Source organism: Typopeltis vanoorti, chromosome 16, assembly GCF_054136105.1.
Source record: "Typopeltis vanoorti isolate ZY-2024b chromosome 16, IOZ_Tvanoo_1.0, whole genome shotgun sequence".
In the NCBI taxonomy this organism is placed as follows: domain Eukaryota; kingdom Metazoa; phylum Arthropoda; class Arachnida; order Uropygi; family Thelyphonidae; genus Typopeltis; species Typopeltis vanoorti.
Window position 1 is genome coordinate 11,955,652 of NC_143564.1, and position 23,588 is coordinate 11,979,239.

The following is a 23,588-nucleotide window of genomic DNA, read 5'->3' on the forward strand; positions in this document are numbered from 1 at the left end:
CGCGCTCCATCACCGAATGTGAATGGGTCAAATAGACTTGGTTGCATAGGCATTAGGTAGTGTGTGCAAGTCTAATAAGATGTTATATTTTTTAAGATCCGCATATAATGCGAACCCCTAGACCATAAATTTTTCCCATTATACGTGATAATATACGGTAATTGCCGCTAAATATTTCCAAAAAGAACCTATCTTTCAGCAACCAAAAATCACCACATGAACTCTCTTCTGCCCTCTCATAGTCCTATTTATAATAAAACTTTGCTAGTAAATGCTACACTGTGCTCGACATCAGTGCTATACAGAAACCAATGGAGGGGGGGGGGGTTGAAATAGTACTGTATATACTGGGTATGTGTATAAGATTATCCATGATTTCAAAAAAAAAACTTACTGAATATCCTCATAGACATCACTACAATCATCAGGTAGAAGCATGATATTCCAAAATAAGCGAGGATGACATATTGTTGTTAAAGTGAGATTTGCTCCATAGCTTGAAGCCAGTACCAATGTCAGCAGACCAATAATAAAAAAACGGTGATTTTTAACACCAACACAAGCATTTAACCTGAAAGAACAACAAACATTATAAAAAAATAAAAATAAAAAATCATATTTTTTGGAAGAAATGTAAATGGCATAAATTTGAAATTATAAGAAGAAAAAAAAAGAAAATTAAATTAAAAATACTTATGATTATTTTGTCTACAAAAATTTCACACTGAAAAACCTGCCAGAGAATACACACAATTTACAGACAAAAAATACTACTGTGGCCAGTCGATGGCAATGCATGTAGAAGGATGATTATGTAGTGAAGAGCTATGTGGAATGGAGTGTCTCCCCTCAATGAATTCTTGGACTCTTTGGAGGTGTCACGTAATAATAATAATAATAATAATTACACACACACTCCCACATAAATATGTGAAACTGTTACATCAAGTTACTTATTTGCTCAAAATATTTATCAACTGTCACATGATCTGTCTGTTGCTGTTTTTCAGATAATATGGCCTAGTATAATCAAAACCATAGAGGGTCTAGAACAGCCCATTACTCTAACGTCATACATTTCATCAGTACTTTCCATACAAAATTCATCTAATGCTTCAGATGAAGAGTTCCATGTAAGAAAATAATCTTCCCTGTCTTAAATTCTCTCTCATAACAATAATCTGTTCTGATTAGTGACTGTCCATGTCACATACTAGAAATTCTGTTATGTCCTATGTAATCTTGTGAAACTATCCATACAAGACTTCAAAAATGTTTGTAATTCAAACTGGCTTCCTCATCAAACTTCATAAACCAGAAAAGCCAAATTATTTGATATCAGTAATGATATGACACACACTCCTCACTTACCAACTACAATAATGGGTAATCCTCATCCCCTCCCCTCAAACATCTTGTCAGCTTTCCATTCAAATACACTGCAAATGTTAATCTTCTTGTGACTCCCCATCATATTTCATTTTGTATGGATTGCATTTCACCAGCCAATCTCAGCCTTATGTCCTCTGGTACTATAATGGTGCTGCATGACCTCTTGTATTCTATGCCTCTTTTCCATGGTGTGATCAGCATTTTTACATATACTAGAAATTCTGCTATGTCCTATTAGTAATCTATGTAATATATGAGACTTCAAAAATGTTTTAATTCAAACTGGCTTCCTCATTTAACTTCATAAACCAGAAAAGCCAAATTATTTGATATCAGTAATGATATGACACACACACACACTTACCAACTAAAATAATGGGTAATCCTCCTCCTCATCCTCCCTCAAACATCTTGTCAGCTTTCCATTCAAATACACTGCAAATGTTAATCTCCTTCTTGTGACTCCCCATCACATTTCCTTTTGTATGGATTGCTTTTCACTAGCCAATCTCAGCCTTATGTCCTCTGGTACTACATGACCTCTTGCAATGCCTCTTTTCCATGGTGTGATTAGCATTTTCATTTCCTGCCTCCAAATACCTGCTCTGAATGAATATGTGAAGTAATCTTGCTGATATAAGAAGTGTCATTTCCCACTCCACAAAACTTCCAAACATTGGTTCTTCAACAAGTGCGCCAGAAAAGATCAAAATAAAATTCCATATATCATAAATGGCTCAAATCAAAAAACAGCTTTGCAATGCTTACACTACAGCTTGTGACATCTGTAACAAATTTAAAAAAAATAAAAATAATTAAAAAAAGTCATTTGATTAAAGAATAATCAAGCCTTCAAGTCTCTTGCCAGCCAATGGATTCAACTTCTGCTTTTCCACCTTTTAAAACACACCCAGTTGGTACCATGGTAATGATACCTAAACATAAGACTGATCTCTTCATATCAGTCTTCCAAATATTGTGTAGATGACTGAGAAAAATCACCTCCCATTACCCAGCATGCTTCTTCTGATCTTTTTCAGACACAAATCAGAAAAATCATCAAATCTAGATAATAATAAAAACCAAGCTCCCAAATAAAGACCCAACCTCCATTTCCTATGAAAGCTGTCAGGCTAATTTGGTATCTACCAAATAGTATAGAAGCAAGCTTTTATCTAGCATGTTCCTAAAAAAAAGGGGTGATAAAAAGTCAACTATCAAACTACTGAGCCACTACATCACTTAATACCTTAAAAATAGAATAAGTGATTAGTACTCAGTGCTTCACTACTAGGTGGTCCACTAATCAAGTAGCAATCATCAATATGGATTCTGCCACTCATTACACAGCAGATCTCCTAGTCAATTTTATTATTATTATTATTATTATTCAGGCCTCCAAGGAGTCAAAAGACTCATTGAGGGAGGGCCTTCCTAAGACATAAAGTCTGTCAAGACTCATCAAGGGGAGGTCCCCCCCCCTGAGAAACAAAGTCTATCATACCACTCTTTAAACTCACTGACCGTTCTCGCTCCCACCACTCCATCAGGCAATGCATTCCACGGCTCAACCACCCTCCACACAAAGAAACCACTCCTTACCCTCTTGCTCACAGTTTCCTTTCGTAACTTCCAGGGATGGCCTCTTGTCATCACTCCTTCCCGCTGATCAACCAAGTGAAAGAACTCCCCAGTGTCAACCCTGTAACCACCTCTCAACAGTTTAAAAGTCTCAATCATATCACCTCTCCTTCTATCCACCAAACTCTGCAGTCCACATTCTCTCAGCCGATCCTCATAACTATCCTTGTACAGTCCTGAAACCATCTTTGTCATCCGTCTTTGTATCCTTTCCACAGTTAATTTATCCCCTTCAAATCCTGGGGACCAAATCTGAGAACAATAGTCCAAGTGTGGTCTGATCAGAGACTTATAGGTCTGCAGGTCACTGCAGGTCAGTGTCCTTCTCATAATAGCAGCAATCCTCTGTGTTACCTTCACCACCTTTGCAATATGTCCCCTAAACTTCAGGTTTCTATCAATCATCAACCCCAGATCTCTTGTCTCCCCTACTTCCTCCAGTATAACTCCTCCCATAGAGTATGCAGCATCCCATCGATGTTTCCCAAACCTCAAGACCTTACATTTTGCTGCATTAAACTGACACCCCCATTCATTTGCCCATCTATCTAGCTTATTTAAATCCTCTTGCAGGGCCTACCACATCTGCACTATTACTAATAATCCTTCCCAGCTTCGCATCATCCGCAAACAACTGAATATCCCCCTGCAATCCACTGGCTATGTCATTGATATAAAGGTTAAACAATATAGGTCCTAGTACTGAACCCTGTGGGACCCCACTTGTAACCCTCTGCCTCCTGGAAACTGCTCCACCATACACAACTCTCTGATACCTATCAGACAGCCAATCCTGAATCCAGTTGACCAATCTGACATCCAGACCCATGTGCTGCAACTTAAATATCAGCTTATCATGTGGCACCCTGTCAAATGCCTTCGCCAAGTCTAAGAAAATTGCAGTATATGCCTTTCCCTCATCTAATGTTCTTGTAACTTTATTATAAAAGGCTAGCATATTGCTAAAACAAGAGCGTCCTTTCACAAATCCATGTTGATTCTCACAGATAACATTACCCTCATCTGCCCAATGCTGTACACGGTCCCTCACTACTTTCTCCAAGATCTTAACAACTACTGATGACACACAGACTGGCCTATAATTAGACACTTCGAGTCTGTTACCACCCTTATGCAATGGCACTATCTTACCTTCCTTCCATTCCCTGGGCACCTTTGCCAAAGCCAGACTTTTATTCAGCTTTGTTTGGACGCAAGCTATGGAAAAACCTGGACAAATTCATATGGTCACTCTTAACATTTCTCAAGTATTTGATTGTGTCTAACACTGACATCTTCTTACTAAGCAACCATCTTATGGTTATTTATGCTCTTCATGAATGGGATCACAAGTTTTCTCTCTGGGCACTGACTTAATTTTTTATCATGGTTTTTTTCTCATCACATTTCTTTGTCAATGCCAGGGTATCCCAAGGATCTGTGCTCTTTCACTCATGCTCTTTCATTACATTAATGAGCTTCTTTCACTAGTATGAAATCCTATCCACATAATATATATATATATATATATATTATCTCTTTCATTGTCATACGGCACTCAGAATATATTGTGTAGAATTATGAAGCCAAAAAACTGTGCTAGATTATTTGTCTTACTTTAGATTAAAATAATATTTGATGTTTTGCCATTTACATCAATGTCATCATTAGAAACACACACACACACACACACACACACACACACACACACACACACACACACACACACACAGTGAGACATGCCACATCAAGATGTGCTATAAGCTACAGAATAACTGTCTTGGTCAACTATTGACCGTAACCTGACCTATGGTAAGGGAAAAAGAAAAGAAAGATAAAACTAAATAATAGGAAAAAAAATTAGTAATAACAATATTACAAATAAAACTGCATGAATAGCTATATTAGTTAGTGTATGGCTCTTTACAGACCCGTTATTCATAATGTTTAGTGTGTAAAGACCATTAATTAGGTATCGATCTATATTTCTATTCTTCAGGGTTTTGTATATACAACACAAGAATATAATTTGTTTCAAGAATTGTTGGAGAACATTTTGTTATCCTTTCACTGAATATTATGTGAATTGCAGATGAGCCGCACAAATCCTGAGGACTTTAAGCCATCATTCTTGTTGAGATCAGGACAACGAATTAGCATTTCACAGGCTTCTTTGAATTTTTTTTCATACCAAGTTGGGGTATAATGTAAGAAAAATTGCTCTTCCAATCAATCATGCACAATTGAAGAGCATGATAAAAAAAGCTGAATTTCCATAATTAAAGAATCTCAATCATTTGTGTTCTTTTCTTATTGGGATTGTATGCCTTTTGCTATTATTATTAAGAGAGACCTCCAGGGAGTCAAGAACTTATCAAGAGAGGCCACATACTATATGCACCAGTGGTTATACTTGTTCTTGAATTCATTCACACTCCTTGCACACACAACATCCAATGGCAATACAATAAAATCATGCACCACTCTGAGAGAAAAATCTAGATCTCAAGCCCTTCTTTGCAACATTCATTCTCAGCTTCCAAGGATGCCCTCTCATCCTTTTCCCACCCTCCATGAAATGAAAATTTCCATCAACTGAAATCCCATTGATGGATATAAGACCTCACTTGGACTATTGCGAACTACTGCAAACATTAGAAAGAGGGATGATATGATTGAGCCCTAAAAAGGTTGTATCAAGGCCTTGTAAAGAGGCAAAATAACATCCTTATCTTTACATGTGAAAGTTTGTTTCAGCATTGCAATTATCTTTTAAATTGTATTTGCAATCTTTGCTACATGGCCCCTGAACTTCAACTTCATATCTACTAACACTTCAAGATCTCTAGCCTCATCAGTTTCTTCAAGCATAATCCCACCGATATAATATGACACTGGATATCTAATCATGCCACAGTGCATTGTTACGTCTTCACTTTCCATAATTTATCTATTTTATTCACTCTATAGGGGCTCAAATTTGCCTGCGTTAAAAGGGGGGACGTCTTGATTCCTGCAAGACGTCCCCCTTTTAACTCAGGCAAATTTGTTTGATTAACTGTTGTGCCAACCTAAGTGTAAGGATAGAAATATCTTATCCTAGGGAAAGTTCATAGAGATTAAGTGTCACGAATAATATTAAATTAGATCAGGGAGCTGTGGATACCATAGCTTTGCAGTCGTAGCCCCTTTACTCTTAATTTTCTTTGGATATTCCCCGCATGCATAGGTTTGATATTTTTATGAGTGGTGAAGTCAGTCAACATGCTCAGAACACACATATGCATAAATTAGAAAACATGTTTATTTTACGACTAAAGATTACAAAGAAAAGTACAATGTTAATGGCAATATTAAGATAAAAAATTGTTCAGAATTTCACGCACAACTCTCTCACCTTAAATATACAAATCATTGTTACATAAAAGAATCATCTAAGCAAATATTACATAAATCACTTATTATCTGGTGCGTAATTTGGCACAAAACATTATTATTATTAGACGTGCTCTCTCGGTGGGACCCCGTAACCCTTAGAGCGCGTGTCCCCTGGGTGGCGGATAGGGGAGCCCACCGTGTGTGTGTGTGTGTATGGTGGGGTGGTCCGAATATACTGAATAAGGACTCGTGGATCAACAGGGCCATAAGGGGTCATCATCTTGATTGTAAGGGAAGCGGCACTCCCATGGACCCCTAGCTAGATCTATCCTCTCCTCCTTCTACTTTGAGGAAGATCCACTTACTTTAATCTTTCCTATAAGGCCTTATCAGCCAACTGTTCTTATTTTATGATCCTTATGCGATTAAAGTACTCTAGGGCCATGGGGTCTTTTCATTTCTGGCCTTACAACTATGCCCTCTCTATAAATCTTACTATAATTCTTCTATAATCTACTCTTTCCCCCTTCAATATATCCTATTCGTCCTATGAGTTTAAAGTTGGAAGAGGGCCAGTTCAGAAGCCTTAAGGTAGCAGCCCTGCCACTGAACTATTCCATCATCAGACTAGTCCCCTGACATGGGGAACATAATTCTACTTGTAAGCTGACAGAAAAAGATAATCAGATTGGATCTATGGGAAATGACCTTGGAATGGAAAAGGTAAAACAAAAATAGAAACGACAAAATATAATACACATAGCAAACTGGAATGTAAGAGGAATAGCATATAAAGAAATAGAATTATACCAATTATTAAATGAAACAAATTTTAAAATAGCAGTAATCACTGAAACAGAAAAGAAATTAAAAGGAACTATGAGAACTGAAAATTTTAATGTGATATACAGTGGAGTTGACAGAGACCAAAGAGCACAAGCAGGAGTCATGATTTGGATTCATAACTCCCTTTCAAAACAGTTAAAACATTATAAATTATAGAATGAAAGAATAATAGAAGCTAGAATAAAAATAGATAGAGGCTATTTAACAATAACTGGTTTATATGCCCCAAAAGAAGGAAGAGAACAGGATAATATTGATTTTTATAATCAGCTACAAAACATATATAATAAAATAAATAAAAATGATAATGTAATTTTAGCAGGAGACTTAAATGCAAGAATTGGAAACACGAAAATTAATAATATAGGAATACATGGAGAACATACTCTAAACAGGAAATGGTAATAAATTGATTGACTTTGTAGTTTATAATAACCTAAAAATAATAAATTCCTTCTATAAACATAAAGACATACATAAATATACTTGGGAAGCAAGAGGATGGAAATCAATATTAGATTACTTTATATTAAATGAAAAGACATCAAAATTTTCACTAGATGTTAGAGTTCACAGAGGATATGAAATAAGCAGTGACCACTTCCCTGTTAAAATAAAATTAAGATTACTGCCTAAATGGCTACAAGTAACAAGAACAGAAAGAAAAATTGAAACATTTGTTTATAAAAGTAGACTATTGAATGACACAAATGTACAATGGCTATATGAACAAAGAATTAACCAATACCTAGATAAAATAAAACAAAATGAAGAAATAGAATGGCTTAATATAAAAACGATACTAAATGCAGCAGCAAATGAAAGCTTAGGAAAGACCAAAAAATTCAATAAAAAGAAAAAAACTGAAGATTTGGGATGATACAATCAAAGAAATAATCAAAAAGAAAAAAGAAGCCTATCCCAAATGGTTAAGCAGTAAAAGATTAGAAGATCAAATAGATTATAAAAGAATAAGAGCCATAGCTAAAAGAGAAGTCAGAAAAAGACAGAGAATCGTGGAATAAATTTGTTTCTAATTTAGAACATGATTTATATAAAATAAGACTCAATGTATATAAGATTTTGAAACGCTTAAATGCAGATACCAAAGAAAACATAAAATTAAACACCAAATTGAAATTAGAAGAATTTCTAAATTACTACATAGAATTGTGGACAGACAAATATTTTAAAAAAGACAACTGGCAAACAATTAACATGAAAAGGAAATAACTAAAGAAGAATTAGAAATCAGCCTGAAAGAAACAAGAAACGGAAAATCACCTGGAGAAGATAAGCTAGTCTCAGAACTATATAAATACGCAGGAACAAGATTCAAAGAAAGACTCATTATTTTTAAATAAAATTTATTCAACTGGTATCCCCCGAATAGAATGGAAAAAAGCAATTGTGATTCCTATCTTTAAAAAAAGGTAATAGAGATGACCCTAAAAACTATAGAGGTATCAGTATACCAAATTCCTATTACAAAATATATAGCAGAATCTTAAATGACAAACTAATGAAATACAGTCATACCCCGAAGTTACGCGGCAGGTGGGACCAACAAAAAGCGCGTAAGTTGAATTCGCGTAACTTGGGAATAATTTTGCATACAAACATACAAAATATTAGTTAATTGGGACCAAAGGTTTACAAAAACAAATATATTTTTTAAGAAATATAATCATAATTAGTTTTTCGTACATAAAAAAAAGAAAGTTATTTCGATGTCAATGGTTTCATAAAATCTAATAGATTCGTCTGACGGCATGTCTTTTTCTTGTCACGCAAAATTTCTTCATAGCAAGCTAATGAATTTTTTATTCCTTGCCTTGTGGCTACAATTCGTTCCTCGTTAGAATCTATGTCCTCCAAAATCTGTAAACCTTTCTTTTATGATTGTTCTTACTGTGGATTCCTGTAGATAGAACTTCTTTGCTAGCTCACAAATTTTCATTCCGCCTTCAAAATCTTTAATAATGTTGAGTTTTGTTTCCAAAGTCAATGTTTTTCTTTTCTTGCTAGCTGTAGAAGAATCGAACTGGCTTCTTTTGGATGACATTATTATTTTTTATGTGATAAAAAATGTTATGTTCTTGATAAAAATTTTATCAAGAACATAACATTAAACAATCGCAAGGTTTGTAGACTATAGAAATTGTGTATGAATGGAGACCGCGCAAAACACATCAGTGCTTGTTCACAGCATGTGCAACACTGGCGAATGCGGCCAGTGCCAGAAAGATATGACTAGTGGTGAGACGTGAAGCGGGACGGGAATACGTACATATATGAAACCGCATAACTCCGGATTAGTGTAAGTCGGGGTATGACTGTATTCCGAAAACATTATTTTAGAAGTACATAATGGATTTAGAAAAGGACGATCATGTATAGAACTGGCCTTTTACCTAAAATTAATAATAGAGAAAAGGAGAGAATTCAATTTAGAAACAAATATTGCATTTATTGACTTTGAAAAAGCATTTGACAAAGTTAAAAGAAACATATTATTTAACATATTAAAAGAAAGACAAATACCAAATAATATCCTAAATGCTATCACAAGTATATATGAAAATAATCAAATACAAATAAGATTAAATCACGAGCTATCATATACGAGAAAGATAAACCAAGGGGTCCGAAAGGGATGTCCCCTCTCAGCAACTCTTTTTAATATCTACTTAAATGAAATAATAATAAAATGGAATAAAAATTTACATCAAGGAATTAAACTTTCTCCTACAGTAAACTTAAACACTCTCCTCTTTGCCGACGACCAAATTATAATTACAAATTCTGAAGATAACTTACAGAAAGCTATTTTAGATCTAAATGAGATATCCAAAGATTATGGTATGATAATATAAACAGAAAAATCAAAAACTATGGCCTTTAAAGGACAAGATCCAGCAAGAACTAAAATAGTAATAGATAACAAGATCTTAGAACAGGTGAATTCATTTAACTACATAGGATGAATGATCACATATGAAAAAGATATAAACGTAAAAATTGCAAAATATTTAAAAATAACAGGTGTAATTAACTCTATATTTAAACCAAACCTAGTTAAAAAAACAAACCAGACTAAAAGTATACAATACATTAGCCCTACCAGTCTTAATGTATGGAAGCGAAATCTGGACAATAAAACAAAAAGACAAAGATTAACAACAGCAGAAATGAAGTTTATGAGAAAAACTGCAAATATACCCTATTTGATCACAAAAGAAATTAAGAAATTATGAAAGAACTAAACCAAGAACCAGTAATAGAAAAAATTAAAAAATATAAACATAAATGGATGGAACACGTTCAAAGAATGAAAACAGAAAGATTACCATAACAAGTCTTAAAGTACAAGCCATTAGGAAAAAGAAAACTAGGACGTCCTCTTAAACGATTCAACGATGACTTCTAAGGCCGGAACAGGCCATGCTAGGCCTAAATACTTGATAAGCATGATGATGATTATGTGACACCTCCAGGGAGTCCAAAGACTCATCGAGGGAGAATGTGCCAACACCATCGAACGATTGGTCCCCTTCTAACTACTTCAGGTTCTTAGATCATATAAGTTCTAATATCAGTTCCACTACAATAACTGTTGCAAGTACACAATACTAGGATTCTCAGACAAACAGTTCAACGAGATTTTCAAGTGTTCCTGACTATATTAGGTCATCAAAGTTCACTTCCCTTCAGAAAGGATCTAAATTTCTTCCATTCACAAATATCTAAACAATGTAATAAGAAATTCACAGTACTTATCTACACTGCATGATCCGCATCGAGATCTTTTCGTCTGTCGCTTCTGGTGGAATTTCACTATTGTTACAACACGCTGCCACATGGGAATCACGTGCATGATACGAATCTGGCGCTCATCTTTGCTATCTAACATCGGATTGTTCTTGCCGATGGCCCACGATTTGGATCTGCCGTTGTCTGGTGCATCACCTTGCTGGGACTTACACTAGTCAGCTACAGGAACGTAGAGACTCGACATCGCCGTCTTAGCACAATAAGAAAACCGGAACAGAGAAATAAATGGGGGGCTATTCAGACCTGTGCTTCCATATTTATTTCATTTCTCAGCATCCCCCCTTTTCGACTTCGAATCTCACACAAGGGAGCCCCCCCCTATTCGTTCTGATTGGGTAACGTCATTCTGCCACCTTACGGAGTCTTGTATTTTCGGGAACCATGCCCCCGAACATCTTCCATGAATTCTTCAGCTTCAGTCATTGCGTCATAACCATGGTATTTCTACAACCTTTGACCTTTCGTTGGCAGTGTGTTAACCTTCTTGCACGCACAGTTTTAATTCTAACGGTTAAGTTTTCACATATATTCAAAATACATTATTTCTATTACATCGTTTTAGATTGCATAAAACCTCAGACTTAATACTTCATCTTTTATCTTACTCTTTCCATGTCAACATGATATTGTTTTCTTGATAAATTTAAGTTTGACTGCTAAAAGGGCAAGTATGGTCATCCAGTTAAGCACATCCTGTTAGATCCTGTATGGGTGACTCTTTTGTGAATAAAGTTTCCTATTCACGATCTAACAGATGATTTTACATTTATTAACATTGAACTGACATCCGTTTTCCCATGCCTACAGTTCCAGCTGATTGAAATCATTCTGCAAGTACTGCATACCAGCCACATTCCTGATTATCCTACTTATCTTTCCATCATTAAGAAATAGCTGTATGTCACCTATCAAATTATTCCCAATGTCATAAATGTACAGATTGAATAATAGTGAACCAAGGACTGATCCTTGTGATACACCACTGGTTACCTTAAATTTTGCAGACTCGCAATCCCCCATATACCAGTTTTTGATATTTGTCAAGCAGCCATCCTCCTATCCATGCTAATATTTTTAATCAAATCCAATATTCTGCAATTTATGCAACAGTCTTCCAAGCTGTATTCTGTCAAAAGCTTTAGTAAAATCCAAAAATATAATGGCATATCAATTCCCCTTGTCTAGCTCAATGGTAACATTATTATGGAATGTGAGCAAGTTGCTAAAACATGACCTTCCCTTAGTAAACCCATGCTGTTCTTTGCAGAATAGAGATTCACTATCAATCTATTTCTGAATGTCAGCTCTAACCAACTTTTCCAAAATCTTCACTACCACTCCAGAGATACTGATCACTCGATAGTTGGACACTGGTCTTTGCACCACCTTGTGCAATGGGATTACCATACATTCTTTCTACTCCTGTAGAATCTTCCTTGTTCTGAGGCTCAAATTAGATAACCTGGTCAAAGTAACTGTCTGTTCCTTTGACCAGGCTGCTAAGAGAGTTCAGCTGAACCCTCTTAGCATTCATTTTGATACCCCATCAGTCTCTATTGTTGAATTCTTATTCAGTTTGTGCAACAGCTCTAATACCTCCTCCTCATGCTCCTGAGTTTCTTCATCCAATGAAGAGATAGCAATGAGATGAATGTTGCATACACCAGGTTGACAGCTTTTAGCAAAATAGTCACTCATTAGTTGAACAACCTCATCTGCATTCAGTACAGTTATTTTTGCTTACAATAGAATTCTCTGGGGTTGTCTTTAGTTTACAGAGCCAATTTCTTTTCATACTCAGACTTAGCTTTCTGTACAACAGTTGTGACTCCTCTGACCTACTGCTTATAATTTTCATAATGGACATCATCCTTGTGCATATGATATTCCTTCCACATCATCCTTGTGCATATGGTATTCCTTCCACATCATCCTTTTCTTATGAATCTCTTGTGTGATAAGATTATACATCTGACTTCTACACTATTTATTCTTCGAACTCTTGGTACACATTCTGATATTGCATCATTTAAGTATTTTTTAAATGCTTCCCATGTAGTGTCGATATTCTTCCTATTCAGCAACTGATACCATTTCACTGAACCAAGTACATGTATCCCTCGATTAACACAGTTAATTAATCCCTCAATGTTACCACGTATATCAAAATTGCGTTAATCAAATCTAATAATCAATGATAAAATTTACAATTTGTCCATGATCGATTACTGTATTAATAATTCGTTTTACAATTCGTCCATGATCGATTACTGTATTAATAATTCGTTTTATATGGTACTCTTTTAGGAAAGATTAAAAAATGAATGCAAAGTAAATGTTTAATGAATACTTGTACCTACATTATTTACTGCAATTTTTTTTATCAAAAGAAGTTATCAAGAGTCGTTTGAACAGTTTTAGTTTTTTCTTATCGGCATAAATTCTACGATAACAAGCAAAATGACTCTCCAGACCTCGGCAAACAAGCAATAAAACATAAAGAAAAAACACTGTAAATATAATACATGATGGTACAAATTAAGTGGATACCGAATCCAACATTATTTCATAGCCAAATATAGAAACTACAAGAGTTTCGTGTCGAATATATATAAACTAAAAGTTTCGGCAGATGCAAGCATAAGCGACCTTATGGGCAACTTGCAGTAAAGGTGGAGTAAGCTTCAGATCAGTTTCCTTACTTAGTATTTTCCATAATGTAAAGCACATCTCCTAGAAGAGATGTATGATAAATAAGCCTTTGACTCTTTATTTCAGTAATACATGATGGTTTATTTATTTTCAGCTACAATCTAGAAATTATTGAACAAAGAATAAAAAAAAAAAACTAAACCATACTATACTGACATCAGAGGTCGCGGTATCTCTCAGATATAATTTACTGTCAAATATCACAAACCTTTACATAACATGTGTTAAACCAAACTGACAGCAAAAAACTGCGGAATATCACTCGTAACATATGAATGCACAGCTACTCATGACCTCCAAGCTATACACTGAATTGTGTAAGAATATTTATATTAAACATTTTGCATGTATCTGTCAGATCAGCTGTGAGCTCCACAGGGTTAAAGGCACATTAATCAAAACTCTTGCCACGTATATCAAGGGATTGCCGCATTAATCAAATCCCGCGTTAAGCAAGGGATGCCTGTATGCTCCTCAGTTGGTCATAATTTCCTGCTTTAATTCAGCATGTAACCTTTTCTGAATGGAAAATTCAGAAATTTACCCACTTCCCAAGTGAATACTGCATGATCACTGTCACCAAATGGAGGCAGAATAGTTTTGTCTTTAATTGAAACACCCTCGGATACCATAAACAAATCTAACACTCTTTGACCTTGATTTCCTTCTGTCACATGCTGCTTGAGGAAGTTGTCTCACTACAGCTCAATAGATTCAGTTTCATTCTTCTCATGAGATTTTACAGCTATCCAATTAATGTTTGGATAATTAAAGTCCTCCATTATGATTACTCTTTTTGCACCCATCATCTTTATTTTGTGATTCATTTTTTTTGCGACTAGCAACCGATCCACCAGGTCTGTAAAAACACCTCACTATGTGTTTGTTCTTGATAGAGTCCACCTCACACCAGATAGCTTCAAACTCACTGCCACATGAAAAACTGTTACTAGAATTACAATCATAGGTCTCAACACTTATGTAGTACAAGTTATACATGCATAGATTTATTATATATCTGGGTGGGTAAGGGATGAAGAGGGGAGCCTTAGAGTAGCTCAGTAAACCATTTAATTTTGTAGATGGTTTAAGTGTGGCCTCAATACTTTATTTTTGCAATGTGCTATATTCTCAGATATAGTGTAACCTTTTTTTTTATTTTTGTTTGCATTCTTATGATGGATTCAACTGATTGTTTTTTTCCTGTTGTACCATTTGTATGTGTGTTTTGCTTATTATTCAAAACTCATTTTGGACACCTAGTTTTGTGTTGAATGGTGGTATGAGTCTGTATGTATTGGAATGTGTATGTGTTTCTGAGCCAAAAACTTTCACTTTTAAAATGAAAAGTTTGGCTCAGATTTGGATCAGTTCATCTGCAAAGTCTGGCTTGAATATACAGTAAGCAGCTTATTTTAAAACCCAAAGTTTGGCTCAGATACACATACACAGGTCAATACACAAAATGACTCATCCACCATCAAGCAAAAACTAAGCATTAATAACATCCTCAGAATACTGGATGATGGAAATTTTGCATCTAGTGAGAGTAAGTCTAAGAGAAGGAATGACATCTAGTGCAAGTGAATGACTTTCTTTCAATGAATCCTTGCTCCTGGGAACTCGCTCATCATTTAGAAAAATTAAACATTGAAACTAAAACTAATATGAAATAAATTTACTAGTTGTAAAATGTTTGCCTATGTATCATAGGCATCACAATCAATAAATTGAAAATGGAACACAATATAAAATTACAATTAAACAATCATTTTCAACACCACTATTGTGTTAATAGAACAACAGTCCGTAAAATTTCCAATTATAAAAAAAAAATCTAAATTACAATAATATAATAATCATTGTAATTTTTATTTTTTTACTTTTTTTTAGTAATTTGCATAAAAATGATATTTCCCATAAAGAGTATAACTGAAGGCCATCAGATATGTTTAAGTTCGGCTCGATGTAGAAAGGTCTCATAACTTTCTTTATATAAACACTCTATGAGGAATTATTATTATTATTATATAGTTTTCTTCCAAAAAAAGAAACTGTTTGGTTGAGATGGAATGTTCTGCTAGGCCAGACTGTTTTGGTTCATGGTAAAGGATGCAAGATATATGTTCCTCATGACAGATAGGTACAGATCAAGTAAGACAAACTACAGAAGCATGGGATCTGGAAGACACCTGGAAGACTGAGTCGAGAAAGCTTGTCTTTAGGTGGAGAAAGGAAGGTAGAAATCTTCAAAATTTGCTTTTATGAAAAATGGCTTTAATGAATCTTATAAGAAAGCCTTTAACAGCTTTAGACAACCAGTCTCTAGATACCTCCTGAAGATATCACTCTGATTCCACTCCTTTAGATTAAAAGGGATTTCTGAACGTATAACAAAAGTTCTAAAAACCTCTTAATATTGTAGTGTTCTTTCATCCTGTCAGAAAGATTTCTACCTTCCTTTTTATGCCTGAAGGCGAGTTTTTGGCACTCAATCTTCTAGGTGTCTATCAGATCCAATGCTCCTGTGGTTTGTCTTACTATGGCAGATCTGCAGCTACTGTTTCAAGGAAACAGTGAGAGAAGGCATAAAAGTAGATAACCAAGGTGATATCTAAACTGGAACAGTGATTATGCACATACATTAATGGAACAGATTACAAACCCTAGTGAAGAAGAAGGGATATGACAGAGAAATGCAAATCAGTAAAACTATTTTATAGAAGGAAGGTGCATACATTTTTCAACAGAAAGAGGAGAGAAAACAAATGTCCTTTCCTAGAAACTGAGTAAGAAGGTAGTTAATAAAGATGTGAAGCTGCATTTTATCCCCACAAGTGAATAGAATTGCCTGTGAAATCAACAAATGTATGACAAGTGTGGGAATTTAAGAAATGGTGTGTTAGATGTTGCATGGGCCTCTGAGGAATGAGTCCTTGAGGACATCCAAGCAATAACTATAAAAATAGGCAGAAAACTAAAAACCAAAAATATTAACTGAATTCTCAATAACAAACTGAATGAACAATATATCTTACCCACTTTAACAAACATCTCAGTGACCATATTTAGATATGAAAGTAGGATGCTTTCTGAGGATTGTTGTTAATTTGGGATTATAAACAAAGCGGCTAAGGCTATGAAGCTAGTATATAATGTTAATTAATTACATGAGTTGGCTGGTTTGGTTGTTTTATGGAATGAAAAACTCAAGTTTTAGAGGAAAAACCCTACCACCTCCGTTTAAACCTTTATAAGGGTTTTTCAATCGAAATGAAGTTAGATGGCATCATATAAAGGTGACAAGAATTCTCCTCCTGGAAGTTTTTTTCCCCCTCAACTGTAAAACAGAGAAACCAGCTGGAGAACACATGCTCCTCATAAACAGCAAATTATGCAGATAGGATATCCTACAAAAGCATTAATTACATTTATATGAAGCCAACATACTTGGCTGACAGGCCATGGTTTCTAACATATTCAAGGATCTAGCATGATAAAACTGAATAAACAAAGGTAGAAACAGGAAATAAAAGAAATCACTCAGAACACCAAACTAGCAGTATATAAGATGATGTCCAAACCAATTTAAACATATGAATCTGGGAGAAGAGTATGAAATAAAACAGCTGATGATAGAAATGACCAGTGATTATACCAGGTGTGAAGTAAATCAGTAAAGTGATATCAAAAATGTTAATATTCAGTAATGTGTAAACAAAGCTAATCTCAGGTGTATGTTCACTGAAACATAATTGGAAAATGAGCAATTAGCAATACAATTATTGTGGCATATACTGCAGTAAAAAGACTAAACAAAAAACTAAAACAAGGATTAAACAGTGTACTACAGGTTATAATAAAAGGCAGAACAGATCTATTATTTGCTAGAATTACTGCTAGAAAATTAGTTGCAAGTTGGTGTGTTGGACATTTATCATAATATGATATGATAAATGTTCAGGTCCAATCCTATGGAACATGGGACATTCCAGATAATGTGATGATTAACACTTTTTTTTTTAAAGCAAAATTATCCTCTCCTTTAAGAGATAATAGGACATTACTATAAAAATAGTATCTTAACTTACCATACACAGTGATGATCCCTTCTAAGAATGCACTGCCCACATATTTTACAGTGACTGCATCTAGGTGGCTGTATTATGTTACAAGTTTGACAATGAGGCTGGTGATAGTCATCTGTAATCAAAACAGACACAGAGTCATTCTGTCCTGCTTTCTTTTCTGTATTTTGTGATAGATTACCTGGGTTAATCCTTGTCAAAATGGCACATATACATGTCAAAGTCACAAAACACATCAGGATTAAGTTTTCATAAAATAAAATTTCCAGGTATGGTACCACTTCTAGCTGAAATACACCCAGCAAGAAAACTAAAGAAGTGACAGACCAGGATAAAAAAAATTGTGTGTTGGGATGAGACTTTAAAAACCTAAAGTAAAATATCATGAAGAAGACAGGCAAACATGCAAATATAACTACAGTCCACATAAATCCCTGTGCTGCTAATAACAGAAAGGTGGGCACTAGAATTGCAGCTAAAAGAACTTCTAGATCAATACGATGTGCACTGGCTCCTTCACAACGTGGTATCCAAAGTTGATGGAATGCAGCATGAGCCATCTTGATGATATGCAGTGGGAAAAAGAGGCCCACATGTACCCTACAAAAATGTGTATAAAAAATTCATTAAGACCATGATAAATTATAAATATAAGTTATAAGAAATCAACAGAAATCACTCATATAAAAAATATGATATGGGGTAAATAAAAAAAAAAAGTACTGAACTTCGACACTTTACTCCATAACATACATCATTGTAGTTATTTTTATGCCATACTGTACTTATCAAAGATGATATATCCATAAATAAAAGTGTATACAAAAAATGTGGTAATTTTGCTTGAAACTTCATTATTCATCCTAATAAATGACAGATGAACAGTCATAATCAGAGAACACTTTATGCACAAGCTTTCTCTACAAAAATTCTCTGAATATGCACAGACTCTTGTGCATATATAAATTTAATGTTAATTATTCATTGACTCAAAAAAAACTAATGCATAATATATATATATATATATATATATATATATATATATATATATATATATATATATATATATAAAATGGTATAGACACTAACAGATATCTTCATACTCAGTCTCATCATTACCAAACCCCAAAAGCTTGGTATAATTTCTACATTGGTAACTCATGTGTGCACTCTCATCAGTGATGAAGAAGAGATCACCAAAAAATTAAAGTCCATTCTTTGGTGATCTCTTTCCTGCCCGACTAACTTTTAGAGGCGATAGAAAGACATCAACCATGTCACTTTTCAACATAATCTCCCTTTACTTCAACAAACTTTTTCACACATCTTTGAATTAATATTTCTACGCCCTTGAAAAATTAGCAAATTTTTCAAGGGCAAATCAGTGTACTTTAGTCTACAAAATGGCTTAAAACTGCATCTTTCACCTCATTGTCATCTGCAAATTTTTTTCAAAAATAGCCAGTACTTTTGTCTGCAAAATGGCTTAAAACTGCATCTTTCACCTCATTGTCATTTGCAAATTTTCTTCCTCAAAGGTCTTTCTTCAGTTCTGAGAAGAGAAAGTAGTCACTGGGTGCTTCATCTGGACTGTAGGGTGTGTGTGTGTTCAATCTCCTTGAAGCCAGTCCTTCCCTGCAGCCTTTGTAACAATAGCCATATGGACTGGAGCACTGTTGTGAGCGAACATCCTGTCTCAGCACTCCTCATCTCTTCTCCTTTATGGCATCGTGCAGTTTGTGCAGGAGTGAAGCATAATATTCTGCATTCACGGTGGTATTCCTTTCCTTGAAGTCAAAAATTCCACAGCAATCCCATAAGATTGTTGCCATGATCATCTTAATGGACTGAATGACCTAGGCTTTTCTCAATGGTGTTTTGCCTGGTTTATGTCACTCCACAGATTATCTTTTGGAAAGAGGATCATAATGAAGGACCATGGTTTCATCTGTGGTGACAATGGATTCCAGAACTTCTTTATGATTCCCTTGGCAAAGCTCTAAAAACTTATGGGAACAGGTCACATGATGCTCCTTCTGTGCTGAAGAGAGAAGTCGGGGACCCACCTTGCACTGACTTTTGTCGTGTGAGGCTTCTCATGAATGATGCAAAAGACAGTTGTTATAGAAAGCCCCAACCTTGCTGAGATTTCTTTCAGCTATCTGTCATTGAGCAGTTCCTCCTCAACAAGCTACATTTTCCTCAGTCATCACTTCCTCAGGTTGATCGTTAGGAGGATAATCTTCGATGTACTCTCTTCCTAGGCAAACACCATCCAATCACTGTTTGATAGCACTTGGAGAAAGCCCTTCTTTGGTGAAAAACTTTATCACAGCACAGTACTCAATTTTTGACATTACATCCACTTAGCGTGAAATATGTTAGTCAAATAAGTGCCTCCAACTAAATGACGAAGATAGAGAGTTGAAACTGGTACAGTAAGCTCCCCATAGATGGCAGCATCTGTTATGCACAGCATTTTAAAATTGGCATGAATTTTGTATGTCAGGCCAGAAACTTTTGGAACCTATCTCATATCAAATTTTCAGAAGAATAGTTATCATAAAGAGGCTATTTCTAAACTCCTGTTTAATCCACTAAGCTGGCAAAAGATTTCAAGAAATATAAGATCTGCACTTCATTCACTCTTCTAACCAAATTTTGATTCTTGTTTTGTCTGGCAAAACTAAAACATAACAACTTAAAAAGTATCCAGGCATGTGCAGTCTTTGGTATGCCTGTAATATGGAAAATTGCAGCCAAACAGAAAAATTAAACTTCATATAGAAAGAGTATGTTAGAGATATCATCTATAGTAGAACCAGTGCCTCAGCTCCATCCAGTCATGTTCTTAATTCTGCTGATCCCAATGACAATCAATCCATTAAACACCCAATAAACTGGGATAGATCAGAAATCATGCAGATGCTATGATGAGCTTGAAAGGAAAATTTTGGAAACAACAAAAATTGTTCTGTACCTTACTGTGGATCTGGGCTACAACCTTTCTGATTGTTACTCTTCTGCTATTCAACTATGGCATATGCTAGACCATGACCTCGTTCATGTGTTCAACAATGCAGTTAAATCAAGATTCCTTAATTCCTTCAAATGAGAGTAATCTGTTTTTAATTTAATATTATGACAGCTCTACTCAAGTAATGTGTACTGTGTATCTCTGCATTTTTTTTTATTTCTATGTTATGCACCCAATAAAGTCTTCTAACAAGACAAAACTAATTTTACTATTTCAGAAATAAATAGATATTATTCTATTTTTTGTTCTCCGTCAGCTTTATGGCCATATAGTTTTTCAAAATGTCTGATAGCCAAAAAAGGCTGTTTTATCAAATACATACATACACTATGATAACAAAAGCATTTGGACACCTTAAGTGCCATGCAAATTTCTGGAATTGTCTGTTTTGCCAAGTCTGATAATAAAAGGTGGGATGTGCTGCATGTTTTGCACTGTACTCAACATCAAGATGCTATGTTCAGCTAACTGATTGAATTCCAAAGTGGGGTGGTAGTTGGGTATGACATCAGTGGTCTTTCTGTCTGTGACATTGCTACCTGTCTCAGTATACTGAAATCGACCATTATGTCATTCATAGATAGAAAGTTGATGGTGCTACCACAGTAGGTAAATGTCCTGGCAAGCCACTGACACTCACTGACCAAAAACGATGAACTCTGTCTCGGAACGTTCGAGCATCCTGCATGTCATTAACGGTGAACCTTGCAGCCAACCTGGAAAATGCTGCAGGGACATCAATCAGCACTAGAACTGACAAGAGAGAGAGAGTTCCATGTCCTAGGTTACCATGGAAGAGCTGCTGCCAACAAGCCATACATGACTCCACTCAACACCAAATGACATTTGGACTGCTGTCTTTCACACCTATCTGGACCGTAATTGATTGGAAAAGGGTTCTATGGAGCAACAAATCACATTTCCAAATATTTCATTCTGATGGATGTTTGGATTTGAAGATTACACAGAGAATGGTTCTAGCAGGACTGCATCATTCCAACTGTCATGTTTAGTGGAGGCTCGGTAATGGTATGGGGATGTTTCAGTTGGATGGGACTGAGTCTATTGTTGGGGGACAGTCTCAAAACCATGATTTGATGGCTACCTGGACAACTTCATGCTTCCGACACTGTGAAGTACTTTGGAAGTGATCCTTGCATGTTTCAGCACAACAGTGCTCCATGTTATACTATACTGCACACCTGAGACTGGTTTCCAGTTTCCACAAAACAGCATTGAAGCATTGGGCTGGCTGGCTCAAAGTCCAAACCTCAACTGCAATGAATATCTTTGGGGCAAATTAGATCACTGAATTCTCTCCAGACCACAGTGGCTGTCATCAGCAATGGGGTAGCTTTCTGTGAGGAATGGAATATTCCTGTTGTGATATTATATATCACAAATTGGTTGAAAGCATGCTCCCTCAAAGGGCAGCTGCTGTCATTCAGGACAAAGGTGGTCCCACCCAGTACTAGAAATGTAATTAAAACACTTTTTTTTTTTTTTTTTACTACAACTAGGTTTTCAAATACTTTTTGTCAACATATTTACAGTATACAGGGCTCAACAATGTGCATGCCCATTCACAAATGGCAAATAAATTTTGCCAGCTGGTGAGGAGTTGTAGACTAAACAAACAAAAGCTTTTAACTTCGATAAAACATAGATATAGCACCACTAATCACTTTATGGAACTCCTATTGACTTACTGGGACATTTCATTTGCAAAAATGGGGAAGGCCTTAGATGAGTACATTTTTTTGTGTGGCAAATAGCGCATATTTTGTTGAACTCTGCATATAAATATAATTTATGCAACTTCTCATCCACAAAAAAGGTTGTAAACCTATGGTACATTAATACTATGAATGGATTAATGGGTTATTTTCTTTTTTATATTATTTATATATTTTACATAAACTGGAAATCCTGCTCTAGAGACCAAACATTAAACTTTTTCAAGACTCCAATAAGCAGAGAGCAGTGGTTTTACACAGTGCAGTGAAATTCATCTCCCACCTAAAGACAATCACAAAAATGCAGGCCCTCAAGCAGGATTTGAACCTGTCACCTGTTAGTCAAAATGCAGGTATGATAATCACCTAGCCAACTAGGCAGGCATATGAAGTATTTATTATATTAAATATTTAATAAGTATTTAATTCTTAAACAAAGTTTACTTCATATAGTGTAGCAACTCATCATGATATATTTTTAATTTGCTAATTATCCAGACACTACATTACAAAATTTGTAGGATGATTCCTGAAATTTTTGCCAATGCAATGGGTGAAAAAAAAAAAAAAAATGAATGATGCCGTTTGTATTTTAAGCTGCCTTGCACATACCAAAACTGAGCTCAGAAATTGGGTAAAACCAGGGATCCAAGAACTCATTGTCGAAGGGCCACTAAGCTTACACACCAACGATTATAATTTCCTAAACTTATTCAAAGATTAATGACTCGATATTTTCACCAGTAGCTCATTCCACTATCTGGCCAAGAGAAAAAAATCTAGTCTGCATGCGCTTGCTAACCATGTATGGTCTTTTGCTACCCACACTTCTGTTGAATGCATCATCTTCGAATAAATTTAGGAAGTTATAAAGTTGTTATGCGTGAGCCTTCCACAGTGAATTCTTGGATTTGATACAGTAAT

At 35.3% G+C, this 23,588-nt stretch overlaps 1 protein-coding gene across 11 annotated transcripts in view; it reads right to left on the reverse strand.

Moving 5' to 3' along the window:
- The window catches only part of GABPI (zinc finger DHHC-type palmitoyltransferase GABPI), a 281,497-nt gene that overhangs the window by 43,430 nt on the left and 214,479 nt on the right, over positions 1-23,588 (reverse strand). For all 11 annotated transcript variants that reach the window (XM_090406034.1, XM_090406033.1, XM_090406028.1 and 8 more), the window contains 2 exons: positions 17,895-18,491; positions 395-571 (listed from right to left, as the gene is read on the reverse strand). In XM_090406034.1, coding sequence (XP_090262160.1) covers positions 395-571; positions 17,895-18,491 — 774 coding nt within the window. The remainder of the gene's footprint in view (positions 1-394; positions 572-17,894; positions 18,492-23,588) is intronic.